Raw genomic sequence first — 11,797 nt, 5'->3', positions numbered from 1 at the left:
CTGTACCCGAGTGGCCAATGTGTGACGCAGAGCCCAAGAGGAACCTGCTCGCAAAACAAGTCTTTGCAAAAACAAGACCAGCTACCAAGGTCAGCAAAACAAAACAAGGTATTTGCAGCTACAGACACAAATAATCAGTTCCCTTAAAACTATCAGGGTAATTTGTTCATCCTACGATCATTCTTTAGTCAGGTGCCTTCAGGTCCCTGGCATGTGCTCTAAGACAGGAAATACTTTCACAAAATAAATAATGCAATATAATAATTTACTGTTCTCAGCTTTTTTTTAATACACTGCCACAAACATATTTCAGTTTCACTATGTGTATCATTAGAACCTGTTCCTAACCTGTCTTCATAGTCTTAGCACTAGCATGAATTCCTCTCATTCTCACATGAACTGTGAGAACTCTTTCTGGTTTTGAAAGCTAGAAGATATAATTATTTCAGCTGAAAAATCAATGGGTTCACCTCATCCCAGAAATAGATTCCTATGTGTAAACCTAGGAGTTTTCCTTTACAACTATTTTTCCTACTATATGGCAAATGAATGCAGACATTTTGCCAACATTGCCATCAGCGTTGAAGGCTCAGGCACAGGAGTAGAGTGTGTGTGTGGTGGGGGGGAAGATGGAAGGCTCTTCTTGAAAACAGCCATTCTGGAGAAAAATAAAAATAAAAAAAAGTCTTTCCAGAAAACACGGCATGGTTACTGTTGTGTCTCTTCTGGCACTGTATGTGCACAGGTGGCAGCATGACAAAGATTGTGCTCTTTGTTTGGCTTCCATTTATACTTCCTCTTCTGCTGCAGTGCAGTTGCTCCACGTGTCTCCTCCAGTATTTAGCTGTGGCTTGTGGAGGGGTTTTTGAGCTTTGATAGGTGATGTCACTCCTCTGGCAGTCTGTTTGCTTCCATCTACACATACTTCCTCTTCCCCATACACCCCAAACTTTATTTTGATGATAGGTTGGCATTACTCCAGCCTGTGTTGTAGCTTTGGAGAGTGACCCTGTGTTGCTGCTGGTAAAACTACGGTGAGCGCAGTCAGCATTCCTGTGTTACTCGTCCTGACCTCACACACACATGTACCTCTGCCCTCTTCAGCACCAGTAAATAGTTCTCAGCATTCAGAGAGGAGGTACCGGGAACAGCTCTTCTGCCTTCAGAATTCATTCTGGCCAAACAGAAGATCCAGTGACTTGTCTTTCTGCTCTTCTTCAGACTGAACGAGCCGGTACCCCAGTAAATCCATGGCATCCTTGCACACACTTTGCACTTTTTCTATCTTCTCAAAGGGAAGCGTGTTCCTCCAGGCCTCTGACGTGCTCAGTGCATCTCTGGATCCAGTATCAAATGCTTGTTCTCCTTTTCCCTTCCCGTGGGTAATGTTGTGCACCCACTTCTGAAGTTCTGGTGTGAAATGGAGTCCTGCAAACCTATACATCTGAGCAGCCTTTCCTAGTGGATCTCTGACAATGTCTTCATAACGAACTAGCAGGTAGCGGTCCTTCAGAAAGCTGGGAACAGCCTGGCTGCCTGCCTTGTAAATCTCAACATGGCTTTTGCAGATTTCTTGCATCGTGTTGTAAGGTCCCATTTCTCCCTTTGTCTTCTGGGACCCTACAACAATGTCACTGTCACGTTTCAGCTCTGCCACTGTATTCTCTCGGGACCTGAACACAGCCCGAGGATCACGGACCAAGTGAATTATTTTGAGGTTCAGAGATGGATCAGTGAGAAGTGGGTAGAGGACTTTCAGGTCAAAGAAGCGGACCTCCTTGATTACAACGTGGCTGTAGGTTTTACAGGCTTCTTCCACCTTGCTGAATGAGTATCTGCCACAGAGAGTTCTGCAGTTTCCTGCAGTGATTATGTCATTGCGACTGAAGAAGTCACAGGCAGGGGGGGAGCACAAGGCTCGGCTTTTCTCCCACTGAAATAAGTCAGACTTTTTCTTCTGGCTAGACATGTAGGCATCAAAAACAGACATGTCACAGAGAAAGACTGACCTGACCAGGTCCCGCACTGCCATGTGCAAGACTTTGGCACTGTTCTGGTACATGGTAACCCATACGTGCCACGCAGGCTCCATCAGGTAGAAGACATTGGGGTGCTGGCTGAAAAGCTGGCCGGTGAAGGATGATCCTGACCTCCAGGAGGAGAGGATGAGGATGTGGACTGGGGAAGGTTTTAACTCCAGGGAGGCAGTGTTGCTGCAGGTTAGGAAGTGGAAGTGGATCAGAAGGAAGGACAGAAATGCCAGAATCAGAAGCATCTGCATCCTTCTAGGTTTCATCATGGTTGCAAGGGACCTACAGAGACAGAGTGAAGGAGTTCAGCATCACAGAGTTATGATGAAGACAACTGTGGAGATTTAGGCTCCTGCCAATCCCGCTTCAGTGCTTTGGAAAGCTGACACGCTACTATGATACCGTGAAAAACTACAGCACACATTATCCTTCTACAGCCAGATGGAAAGGGAGAGAGACAGGTCTCCAGGGCTGTAGGGCAAGCTGAAGGCCAGCCCGAACAAAGCAGCGCTGGAGCCCAGCTTCTCACAGAGGCAGCCCACAGTCATGCTGAACTCAGCCCATGCAGATTAGCTTCCCCCCTGCTAAAGCAGCAGAGGTCTGAGGCACGACCTAGCTGTCAACTGTGCAGATACTGCTAATCACGCTGTCTTCTAGATTCATTACATAATATAATATACATAATGCTTAAGTATTCCCTGTAAAAATTTCTCAAATCTCCAACCTCCTCGTTATGCCTTGCCTCAATTTCCCTCTGTATGGAAGCCTTCAGGATGATCTGCATGGAGGCAGGGAGCTGCATCCTCCCATGACTTCAATTACTGTAGCACTGTGCACATTTCCAAGTACAGTCACTGATGCTAACCAACTAGGAACCAAACTTATCTCTCTGTCTGGCATGTATGCATACATTTTCTTGTCTATCATCTCCATTCTGTGCACTTTTATTGAGCTCAGGCTTCAAAGGGCAGCAGATACCATTTCTCAGAGCCAGGATGGAAATCAGGATTACACATTAGGCTGCGTACTGCCACTACACACTACCACAAATATTATTTTTGTAGCATCTTGCAAGGATGAAACTGTACAGTTAGAGAAAGGCCACATTCTTCTCTCTCATCTTCTGGACAAGAAGCCCATTGATTTTTTGGTCATATAAATCACAGGTATGTACAATGTTTTGGGTTGGAAGGGACCTTTATGATCACCCAGTTCCAACCCCCTGCTATAGGCAGGGACACCACCCTCCAGACCAGGTTGCTCACAGCCCCATCCAGCCTGGCCTTGGATGTTTCCAGGGAGAGGGCATTCACAACCCCTCTGAACAACCTGTTTCAGCATCTCACCACCCGCACAGTCACAGATTCACAGAATTGTAGGTGTTGGAAGGGACCTCTAGAGATCATCGAGTCCAACCCCCCTGCCAAAGCAGGCTCCCTACACCACGTTGCACAGGTAGGCGTCCAGGCGGGTCTTGAATATCTCCAGAGAAGGAGACTCCACCACCTCCCTGGGCAGCCTGTTCCAGTGCTCCATCACCCTCACTGTAAAGAAGTTCTTCTGCACATTCATGCGGAACTTCCTATGCTGTAGTTTCATCTCAGTACACTAGTCCTGTCCCCACGCACTACTGAAAAGAGACCAAGAATTTGCAAGAGTCAAGAATTTATTCCCAATGTCTAGTCTAAGTCTACTCTCTTCCATTTCCCTTTGTCCAGTTGTTACCTGCCCTGATAAAAAGTTCATCCCCAGCTTTCCAGTACCAGAAGGAGCCTATTAGGTCTCCTCAGAGCATGCACTTATTCTTCACCACTAGATCTCTTGCTCATGGCAGATGGAATGCTTCTAAACTAAAATCTTTAAGCTTAACCACATTATTTTGGGTTACTGGTATTTTGGGGGTTGGACTTGATCTCTAGAGGTCCCTTCCAACCCCTACAATTCTGTGTGATTCTGTGATTTTCCCAACAGCAAACATACAGAGCCACAAGCAGAATGATTCAATCCATTTTACCTCATAGAACTGATATATGAAGACTTTGAAAAACTGCAGAGTGAAAAGACAAGAGTCACTGTGATAATCTCAACTGTAGAACAAAAAAGGCACACTACTACCGTCAGATTGCACAGACATGAGCCAGGATTTGACTTGGGACTGACAGAGCTGCAAGGCTGGCTCCTGTGAGTGGCTGCCCCACATTAGATAAGAGGCAGTTCCAACCTGCTCCAAAAGGGACCTGCTGCCCACCAGAGCTGAGCCAGTGACAGACGCTGCTTGTGCCTCTGTGAGAGCAAGTTTCAGAAAGGGAAAAACCGCTGCATGCAACTTGGTGGAGTTTTGCCAGCCCTGAACATGAAATCACCACAGCTTGTATGGAAACGCACAGGGAGAGCCCGATTCTGACAAAGAAAGAGCATTACAGAAGGCAGCAAGCAGCCCCAAGTATACATACACACTGTGACCATGGCTGGCATATATCCAGAGCACAGAAATATTGAATCTATGCATCTGAGAGGAGTGATCATATATCCCAAACACCTCACACCATGCGGACTGTTGCTTAGTATTCTACTACATAAACACGGGGAAAAATCTCCAGACCTGCACTGCTGTAGTGGCACTGGTATCTGGTGCCAGGAAAGCTCCAGACATTGGTCTTTGATGGTGGTGATGATTGCTCATAGTTTTATTACATCCTTCTTCAATTTGACCTCATTAGCTTTTGCAGAATTAGAATTAGCTTCTGCCCATTCAGAGAAGAACACGGCTTGGCTGGCACTAGTGAGAGATACTGAGAAGACAGTCTAGAGAAGCAGGAAATACCCCCTAAGACAGACCGACAACTTTCATCTACAGAGGGAACCATACAGCACTTTATTGGCATCTATACATACTTCACAAAAATGATCTCAGGCTGCTGAGCACAAGCAGCAAAAACAGTTCTGAGCAACAGAGCATCCATGAGTTACCAAGAAATATCTGAAAATCTCACCTTAGCATATCCTCTTGAAGCACCACCAGACTTGATTCAAGCAACACTTCCTTCTCATACATATACTTCAGCAGAGTACACTCCTTAAGGCAGCCTTACAAACACCTGCGCATGTATATATACAGGCACTCAGCCTTCACGCTAGGCTCTCTCACACGTGTACTCAGCTCTTATCTATACCTGCATGCTACTTCCTCTTTCATTTATGCCTGAGCTCTGATTAATTTGCCTGCCTACTTTTACCTGACATAAATTAGAAAACTCCACCCTCCACTAGCAGCAAAGCACAGGAATGGTAGTTTCTTGTAGGAGCACAAATGACCGTACACTACTAATAAATGAGAAGGGCCATGAAATTCAGGAGGGCAACCGAAAGCTGATTTTGCTGCGATCCTTTGCAGGCCTCAAAAAAGCCTTTTGTCTTTAAGATGTGGAAAAGGGATGTGACCTGCTTGAGTTGAATTTTTGGGAGCTGAAATTGTCTGAAAGAGGTAGCAGTAAGAGGAGCTGCTGGACTTGTCCTGTTTAATAACTCAGAGGATATTGGAGCTGCAGTTGGGCTGTGCCAGGTAAGGTGGTAAGTAAGAGTGGAGGTGGGCTGGGGAAACACATGATATTCTGCAACTGTGAGAAGACAAGTCACTTTGGGTAGTTCCTATTCCAAGCACCATATTTTCTGTTATGCTTTCTGGTAAGATGTTGAACTCTTGATGGTGCCCTCTGTTCCTAGAGATCTTACTGTGCTGCTCTGAGGACCACTGGAGTATAAGAAATAGTAGTAGGAGGAAAAAATAAGGGCCCTTCCAGCAGGAGAGACAACCTGAACAGGGAAGGGAAGGTCACATTCCCTTTCACTTTCTTCATTACAAACACAGATGGTCAAACCCTGGTAACTTTGGGTCAGGAAATAAAGGTTAGAAGCTGACAGTTGTCCAGATCTGGCCCTTTAGAGACAAGCGAGCAGTGTTCTGTGCAGCCTGGATTTCAGCTACATGTTCCTAGTCACTCACAAACAGCATCTGTAGGGTGGATTTATATGTATCATACAATCATAGAATTGCTCAGGTTGGAAAAGACCTTAAAGATTATCGAGTCCAACCACAACCTAACCAAACTACCCTAACTCTAACAGCCCTCCCCAGGTCATGTCCCTGAGCAAAAATGCCTGGAAGAGTTACAAAACTGATATTTTAGGGTCACACCATTGATCAGCTCCTCCTGAAGCCTAGTTTCTCCCTATCAACACTTGCATGAACAGAGGTATATGAAACTCCTGCTCCACCTGTATGTAGTTCATCCAGGACATGCTGGTCCTTTGGCACCAGTACTCAGGCTCTGTGGCAACACTGAACACTGCTGTACAGTGCTCCAGTCACGGAGCTCAGACTTTTCCCTTTACACAGATGACAAGTACGAGCCGCTTGGCTGAGCTTTCCAGAAGGCAGCCTCTGTGGCATAAGCAGTTGTATAGAGGGGAAGAACGTACTCTTCTTTGGAGACAAGGCTTGGGAAGGCACATTGTTCTGCCACTCTGCCCTCCTGGAGTCCTGCACATTGTGGAAAGCGAAGAATACTCCAGCATTTTAACAAAGGACCTGTTTCTTCCTGCATGTCTGACTGATAAGCTTTAAGTGACAGATGAAGCAAAGCACAAGCGTATGGCAGTCAGCCTGTGCTTAATGGCAATTAGCTCCTTACTACTTGGTCTTGAGCAGCTTCCTTCCACCTCAAACACTGTCTGACCATACTTCTGTTTTCTACTCCATTCATTGATTAAAAGTGGTTTCTAGGGTCTCAGACTCGCAAGCCCTGTGATCTGCCATTTCTTATTTCCTGAAGGAGAAGGTAATGTGCATTGTGCATGCACACACAGGCACAGCTGACCTGGTGTAGCAGCAGTGGGAATAGAGTGAAGAATAACATGGAAGGTACAGTCTGGAGATACTTTCTTCAATTCTGACACTGTAGCACAGGTGCCCCAAAGGCACGTCTTCGGTAGCCTGAGGAGAGAAACGGGCAAACCTAGAGCAGGGGAACTAGATCAGCTGAAAGGTCTGATCAAACTCTGCTGTCTTCTGCTATGGTCAAGAGCAGCTGCCTAGAGAAGAGAATATGCTTTCCTCCCTAGGTGTTCCTCCAGCTGCAGTGAGCTTTGGAGTACTTGATTCACCTATCCGAACAAGGATGTTCAAAACAAGTGATGACAGTTATGTCCTAGAAGTTCATATTTCTTTCCCCTGGCTACAGCAAGAGAAGAGAGTGCTAATTTTGAATAGACATTAGTACTGAAGCTGTGTCATAAAATCAGTTGAGAGTAAAGTGGTCTTTGCATTTCATAGCACCTAGCTTTCTTGTGTTCACTTGTCCAGTCATCCTTTGAACTCACTGGTACTTCTGGCATCTACAGCACTCCCTGGCAATGACAATATGTCTGGGTGCACACTGTGAGAACTACTGTCCTCTGCTCTGAACCCAGCATATTACAACTGTATTTAGTAATGTCAACATTTTTGTATCAAAAGAGACTAAGAGCACTTCCTCCCTATCCACAATCTTTACTGCTAACCAGGATTTTAGCAACTGCCCTCACATGCCCTGTAGAATATATTTTCTCTTATACCATATCTACATATAAAGTAGCTCATGGGAATGATGCTGCAGAAGTTTCTCTTTCCACCAGATGCAAAAGGAACTATAGTGATTAAGTCAGTGGAAGAATATTAACCCTGGAGCTGTCTGTCACATGCAAGATCACAACCTTATGCGACCCACAAAGCGACTCTTGACTGATGAAAGGCCTTCATACGTTCTGCACATTTCTCCCTTCTTCAAAACATAAATTCCTTTGTTTCAAGAGCCCTGCCCTTAGGAACACCCTCCTTTGGAGAAATCAATGTTTACTCGCTGATAGGATTCTGGACAGAGATTGGAGTTGCCTTCTCTTTTTGAATGGAAGTTTGTTATCCCGTGTGGCTCAGGTCATGGCTCAGGTCATGACTTTGGCCTTGGAGAAACATTTAGGTTCTCAAAGCTACTGCCTTTTTCTTTTTTTTTTTTTTTTTAAATCCTCTTGGCAGAAAGGCAGATTTAGGCTACAAGTCTCACTATCATGTGTTTGCTAATATTTAGACAGATCAGTTAGTTCTTGACTCATGTTTCCTGCATCCCAGATGTATGAAATCAGGAGCTGCCATGTGAATCAATGCAGTGACTGTGGACTTGCAAATGCTTGCCACAGAAAGAGATCTCTGTTGCAAGACAGAAGTTTAGGTGCTTTCTAGCTAAGGTGACTAAGGCTGTAGAGGACAGAGAAAGTTTGGGATCTGCTAGATCTGTGACAGAAAGCTACAGTGCGGCTGCTCACATAAGGGCCTGCAAACTGTGCTACTGCTAGCTGGGTTCTGGCATTCCCGGGGAAAGCCTGGCTCTTTGCAGGAAATAAACACAACAGTAGTCTCAAAACAAACAAACAAACACAAACAAACAACAAAACAAGGAACCTGTACTTCAATTGCTCGTTGCTTTCATAGGGCTGAAGGCAGCAAAGTGGAATCCTTTGACTTTTGGAAAGAGATCCTTTTGGCAGGGATACTTTATACATTCACTCTGGTTGCATTATAATTGGTTGTTCATAGGAGATGGAAAGGAAAAATCTACAGTCAGGCAAGTGTCAGAATGCACAGGTGCAGTGTCCACACTAAATGCCAGTTAAGGCTGGTTCCTCCTGAGCCAGAGCAGAACTCACCCCATCTGATTTCCAAAATGAGGAATGACAAGAAAGATGACTTAAGTGATGTCGTCTTACATGAGACATGTCTCCATAGCAATTCCCTGGCACAGCCTGGCGTGACACTGGATTTCTGTTGCTACAGCTTTTTCCTTGAGTTTGAGATAAACTGTAAGGTTATAATCTGAATTATAAACAGTTTAAGGTAAATAGACAAGCCTAAATTGACACAGTCTAGTCCCAGAAGATAAACTTGATCTTCAGACTTTGCTCCCGTTTAGCTCAATTATTTGCCTAAAATGCCAAACAGTTTAGGGAACGACTTACAGCTTACTCATGGAATGCTGATAATGGCTGGGAGTAGGATTTTCAGGGAATAGGTGCATGTGAGTACAGCAAGCACACAGAAAAGATTACTCAGAGTTGCAGCAGGCAAGAGTAAAGATGCTGGCTGACTCTTTCACCCACCCTGCTTTGCTCATATGTGAGTGAACCCTTCTACTGGGTTCTCAGCTGAGGGCAAATATATAAGATAAAACCCCAACCTCATTCTGAACAGTGGGTAAGCTTAGCTAGCCAGCTTTTAAGCAACAGTACCCCTGCTGACAACATGCCTTGTGTGCTCATCCTGTCAATAGCAAGACTTGGCCCACACTGAGACTTCCTTCTCATCAGCTCCTCTACTCTCTCATAGTCTGGTTTCAAAATTTCTCCAAGTCACCTTAAGAAAATGCTGCCTCCCATCCTCCTGCTGCCACCTCCTCTTACACCCACTGTCTTTACCACAGTCCTGGACAATTCACTGTGTGGAATCTTGCCTACGTCTCCCTTTGACACACGCTGAATGTTTCCTTCCTCCAGTACTCATGGGTAACACTACTGAAGGAAGTCAGCTCATCTGGTGTCAAGTTCTGACAGGGCCTGCATATACATCTTAGACAAATGAGGTTATGTGCCACCCTTCATGTACAAACAAACTTTGCATGACCAGTTTCCCATAGTATCTTGTTCCCCATCCCACTCCTGAGCAACACCAGGACCTCCGTGGTCATACCTTGATTATCTCCACACGACTGCCCAGGTTCCAACAGTCCCAGGTGCATTCTGCTTTCTAGTGGAGAGCAGGCTGGTCCATGATGGTTTCTTGTGGTCAAGGGCCATAGCTCCATGGTGGAAGGCACTTAGTAACTATTCCAGACAGCAACCCTATGAAGGTACAGCCAGGGCTGCAGGAGGGAATGGCAGATAAGAAGTGGGCCAGGAAAGTGGGCTGAATCCCTGTTCTTAAAGCACCTGTATGAACTGATTGCTTAACTGCTGGCAGGTGTGATTGAACCCAGGCCAGCTGGGCAAACTGTGGCACTACAGGCAGGTGTCTGCTGCTAGCTCCTTTGGAAGCTGAGCACATTCCATTTAATTTCTTCATCTGCCTAGGAGGTGAGAAATTCCTTTATTTCTCTAGGAAAGCCTAGGCACAAGGTTGCCTTACCACCTAGGTCTCTGTTTGGGGTTTCTGTTTCCTCCTAAACATGGCTTGCCCAGACAATGCAGAAAAGAGGATAAACACACTGCAAGCCTGCCTCAAGGAATACAGCTTGTGCTCCCCAGCTAAGACATGGATGATGGGTGTGGATCAGCCATTAGGATGCTGGCAAATTCTACCAAAGCACTCTTGACACAAAGGCAGTATTATGTTTACAACAGATGATGACAATAGAGAAAGTAGCCTTGAAAAATCTAAGTGTATTGAGACGTATAAGGCAAAAATAAAGAGGCATATGCCTCTGGCTGCTGGTCAGATGCTTCCTGGGCTAAGAGGAACCAGAACAGCATTAATCACTAAAGAATAGCTGCGTATTAACAGATATTTCTGGGAGGACTCTGGAGGAAAGGGGGTCCATGAAGGGAGAGGGATCTGAAGGGAGCAGCTTTGTTTAAAAATGGTCAAACTGTTCATTATTAATGGAAATTAAAGTCTCAGAACAAGACAAACTTGACAGCTACAGTAGATGCAACACAGTACAACAATGCAGCAAGGTCATGCAGTAAAGGCCTCCTGGCCCAACAGACTCCTCGCGCATCATTCTATTTATCATATGACAATCTTTGTCCCAAGCGACTCATGTTATCTGGATCTATTTTGAGGTCTAGTGACCTCATATTTCCGAAGTACCCCTCATTCCCTCACAGCCCAGCTTCTCTCTTTTTCTTCTGGGATGCTTTGTTTGAAGGGGAAGGGTGTAGCCTGGACACTCGGCTGATGTGTACCTTTTCATACGCTGCTATCTTTATCACATAGCTTCTTCCTGTGTACTGGTGCTCAGACTTTGTGCTGGACAGAAGGGGAGTCCACAGAACCTGGCAGAAGGTCTGGCAGCATGTAATTCAGAGCCAGCTCATTTTTCATACCAGAGAGAAGGCAAAGCCAGCCTGCAGGCCTTGCCTCGCCATAAGACAGGTGAACTGAAATGTAGGTGACAGCATGAAGCATACAGTACATCACTCCTCTGTGAAGAGAAAATGTTCTTTGAGCCCTAGACTATAGCAGGCAGTTTGACGGGCCCATTTTTCCATTAGGCACCAGGCCGTCAGATCTGCATACGTAATGTGGCTTATGCATCTAGACATCAGCAACCTGGGCATGGCAGCATGTCACAAACACTCAACAGAGAAGTACCACCTTGGCATTTACTGTCAGGGTGGGAAAAATCCCCCTTGAATCTGAAGGTTGGTGCCTGGCACTGCCCACCTGGGCACATCACTCTGCTGGGAGCCTGGGAGTGGCTGTAAGGATCAACAAGCAGTGGAAGATGGGGAGCTTCTAGTCTCACTGGAATGGAAGCAATTGGCCCTTGTCTGTACCAGGTTCGCAGAGCCCATCCTGCCCTGACCACCTGGTGAGCACTGCCAGGGTTGGAAGGGCTGTCCCCGTGCCTTGGCTGGTGGCAGGGCAGGCCCCAACCAGGCAGCTGCAGGGTCAGAGGCAAACATGGGGCACCACAGGCTGAACAAGAGTGACCCACTGGGCACCAGCCCATACACATCAT

At 45.9% G+C, this 11,797-nt stretch overlaps 1 protein-coding gene across 2 annotated transcripts; it reads right to left on the bottom strand.

Moving 5' to 3' along the window:
- Nucleotides 1-248: 248 nt before the first annotated feature.
- CHST4 (carbohydrate sulfotransferase 4) lies at nt 249-11,700 on the bottom strand. 2 transcript variants are annotated; one of them, XM_015874299.2, is made up of 2 exons: nt 5,024-11,700; nt 249-2,312 (listed from the first exon to the last, which is right to left on the bottom strand). In XM_015874299.2, the coding sequence occupies exons 1-2, from the start codon at nt 5,083-5,085 to the stop codon at nt 1,163-1,165; spliced, it is 1,212 nt and encodes a 403-aa protein (XP_015729785.1). In that variant the 5' UTR covers nt 5,086-11,700; the 3' UTR covers nt 249-1,162. The 2 variants fall into 2 exon arrangements, with proteins under 2 accessions (XP_015729785.1, XP_015729787.1); XM_015874301.2 differs by having other exon boundaries at nt 9,805-11,700.
- Between the last annotated feature and the right edge of the window lie 97 nt (nt 11,701-11,797).

Source organism: Coturnix japonica, chromosome 11 (genome assembly GCF_001577835.2).
Source record: "Coturnix japonica isolate 7356 chromosome 11, Coturnix japonica 2.1, whole genome shotgun sequence".
In the NCBI taxonomy this organism is placed as follows: Eukaryota; Metazoa; Chordata; class Aves; order Galliformes; family Phasianidae; genus Coturnix; species Coturnix japonica.
This window is presented reverse-complemented; position numbering and strand designations above follow the sequence as displayed.

Excerpts from the sequence above, each read along its gene's own strand:
- CHST4 (XM_015874299.2), bottom strand. The coding sequence starts at position 5,085 with ATGTATGAGAAGGAAGTGTTGCTTGAATCAAGTCTGGTGGTGCTTCAA. Across the intron at positions 2,313-5,023 it reads CTTCAAGAGGATATGCTAAG|GTCCCTTGCAACCATGATGA; the intron begins GTGAGATTTTCA and ends CTGTCTCTGTAG.